A 3,054-nucleotide genomic window follows, 5' to 3' on the forward strand; every position below is an offset into this window, starting at 1 on the left:
TCATCGAATGGACAAGACAGGGTATTAAATTGATAAAATTATCCCACTGTCAGAAAAGGAGGGAGGGGAAAAAGAGAAAAAAAGCAAAACAGAGCTCATCTGGGTAACAGGAAGTAGGAGAGATTTGCTTATAAAAGGAGAAATCAGGTTAAGGGAAGTAAACTAACATATGTTTAACACTGCTGTCCTTGCCTTCCCCAGGGTGTTGCTGAAAATGTCAGACTCAAATTTGGATAACAGTAAGAAGGTAAGTTTGGTTCTAACAGAATTACTTTTCTCACACAGTCGCTTTTTAGAGTCTTTGTAGGTCTCACTTATGTTTCCTTTTTGCCACAAATCTCCATTTCTGGAAACCTCCATCTTGAAACCTCCTCCTCTTTGCAAATGGATTGTTAGTTTTCTTTCATGTGATTGTGCTTTCATGTGCATTTGGATCAGAGTCAAACGAAGGAGAAATGTCTCCTCCTAGTCCAAAGGAAAATATTTCTTTCGGTAGGAAAGACAAGAAGTGCTATAGCTGGACAAGATAAAAATGGTAAAAATACATAAATAAATAAAAAATTAAAAAATGGAATGGAGAACAATAGTAATAGGGAAAAAATAAAAAATATATATATTTTAAAGCTAAGGTAAAAAGAAAGTGAAAAGAGCAATGTGGATAAAGTCATAAAGTGACCAATGAGTTACTTTCTCTAGGAGTAGGAAATCTCTACTCCCAGTGGCCTTGGTACCAAATGAGTTTCCGGATTAGGCTGGGGTGGTCCTGGCCCTCTGAGAAACTAAACAGGGAAGGTATCATAGTGCACTTACACGTGCCACTGTACCAGTCGTGTGGCTAAAGGGCTGAACTGGTCAACATTAGCTATATGATTATGGGGAAGTCACATAGCTGCTTTGAGCCCCTACTTTTCTCCCTAAGAGAATAATATTCCCTAAATAACGTCAGTGTTATTTTGAAGTAAACTGAGAGTAAGAGTAAATGGGAACCCATTGAAGAGATTACATGGAAGACGTGGAGGGGTGTGGCATCAGCACTGGAAGAGAATATTGGAATAGGACTGGAATGGAGTTTATTCACCCTTGAATTTGAGAGGAAAAGCTAACTTCAGAACCACACTCAAGCCTGTGTTACTTTATGGCACTGCTCATTTAGTTTCCTCATTTGTAAAACAGGAAAATTAATAAATTACTGCAAGTATACTGTGAGAATTGGCTTTGAGAAATACAGAAAGCACCTAACATAGTGCCTGTGTACTGTACAGAACCAGTAAATGTTAGTTTCTTTCTACCTACCTGCTTTCCTACCTTATCTTTCATTCATCACATCATAAAAACAACATTGAATGCCTACTGTGTGCTGGGTGCTGTGTTTCTGTGAAAGCAACAGAGAGTAAAACAGATGCCCTCCCTCAGGTGTTAGAGCTGAAATGAGCCCAGTGTGGCTGGAGCTCAGACAGCTCAGAGGTTTTGAGCTGCAGAGGCAGGCAGGGACCAGGCTGTGGGAGAATTTGTAAGCTACACAGCTCTGTGAGCTAATTTTAGTTTTGTCATTAACCAGAATAACAATGACACGCCACTGAAGAATTTTCAACAAGCATGGAACAATCGGTGCAGAAATAGCAGAGTTAGAATGGATTTGGGGATAAAAGGAGGTTATTGCTTGTGCTGTGAAATTTGATATGGGAATTGGGAATCTTGGGAATCACGTGATAGAAGGTGGAAAGGCAGGAACACGTTCCATACAGATTGAGGAGGCACAATGAAAGTATTCTGTGTTTTGGCTGAAGAAGAGGAAGGCTTGGAGGGAAATAGGTCTCTAAACCCAAGCCCTACCGTTTTATTTTCTCTTTCATTAACACCTACATGTGAATTGGCTTTTGCCCATTTTTTCCATGTTTCCCTTATTTAATGAAGGGTCTGCTAATCAACATCACATTCAAGGAGTCTCAGTAATTCTTTTCTCCATCTACCTATTGTATTCTAGGTTCCTTATTCATTAGTTGTGCCTTGAAAGCAAGCAGTTTAGTTGTACAGCATCAAATGAGAATCAGTGACTGACTCTTCTCTTTCCAGAATTTCTTTGAGGGGGAAGTAGATGATGAAGAAAGTGTGATTTTGACATTGGTGCCAGTTAAAGATGAACCAAACATGGAACAAATGGAACCAAGTGTTTCAACTTCTGATGTCAAACTGGAGAAGCCTAAGAAATACAATCAAGGTATGAGAACAGGGATTGCTCAGTAAGCTACTCCTACAACTCTGGGAAGCCCAGGAAAAAGTAAGATTTGTCTTTCCTATCCTCTGACTGACCAACACCCAGCTTCAATCTCACCTTGTTGATCTGTGTTAAGAGATTTTGCGGCCTGGCGCGGTGGCTCTCGCCTGTAATCCTAGCACTTTGGGAGGCCAAGCTGGGCGGATCACCTGAGGTTAGGAGTTCAAGACCAGCCTGGCCATCATGCTGAAACCCCATCTTAAAAAAAAAAAAAAAAAAAGAGATTTTGCAAACTCCCATACTTCTCACTTCCTAAGTCTGATGTACTGCCTTACTATTTTTGGTGGGGAGATAGAGTTTCGCTCTGTCACCCAGGTTGGAGTGCAGTCCTGTGATCTCGGCCCACTGCAACCTCCACCTCCCGAATTCGAGCTATTCTCCTGCCTCAGCCTCCCAAGTCACTGGGATTACAGGCATGCACCACCACATCCGGCTGATTTTTCTATTTTTCATAGAGACGAGGTTTTACCATGTTGGCCAGGCTGGTCTCAAATTCCTGACCTCAAGTGATCCGCCCACCGCGGCCTCCCAAAGTGCTGGGATTACAGGCATGAGCTACCACGCCCGGCCTGTACTGCCTTACTTTTAAGACACAAAATAAGGCCGGGCGCGGTGGCTCAAGCCTGTAATCCCAGCACTTTGGGAGGCCGAGGGGGGTGGATCACAAGGTCAAGAGATTGAGACCATCCTGGTCAACATGGTGAAACCCCGTCTCTACTAAAAATACAAAAAATTAGCTGGGCATGGTGGTGCGTGCCTGTAATCCCAGCTACTCAGGA

At 42.3% G+C, this 3,054-nt stretch overlaps 1 protein-coding gene across 1 annotated transcript in view; it reads left to right on the forward strand.

Moving 5' to 3' along the window:
- The first annotated feature begins 214 nt into the window (after nucleotides 1-214).
- DPPA2 (developmental pluripotency associated 2) overlaps nucleotides 215-3,054 on the forward strand; it is an 8,068-nt gene continuing 5,228 nt past the window's right edge. The window contains exons 1-2 of the mRNA XM_017510409.2: nucleotides 215-247; nucleotides 2,074-2,218. Of these exons, the coding sequence (XP_017365898.2) occupies nucleotides 215-247; nucleotides 2,074-2,218 (178 nt within the window). The remainder of the gene's footprint in view (nucleotides 248-2,073; nucleotides 2,219-3,054) is intronic.

Source organism: Cebus imitator, unplaced genomic scaffold (assembly GCF_001604975.1).
Source record: "Cebus imitator isolate Cc_AM_T3 unplaced genomic scaffold, Cebus_imitator-1.0 Scaffold439, whole genome shotgun sequence".
Classification (NCBI taxonomy): domain Eukaryota; kingdom Metazoa; phylum Chordata; class Mammalia; order Primates; family Cebidae; genus Cebus; species Cebus imitator.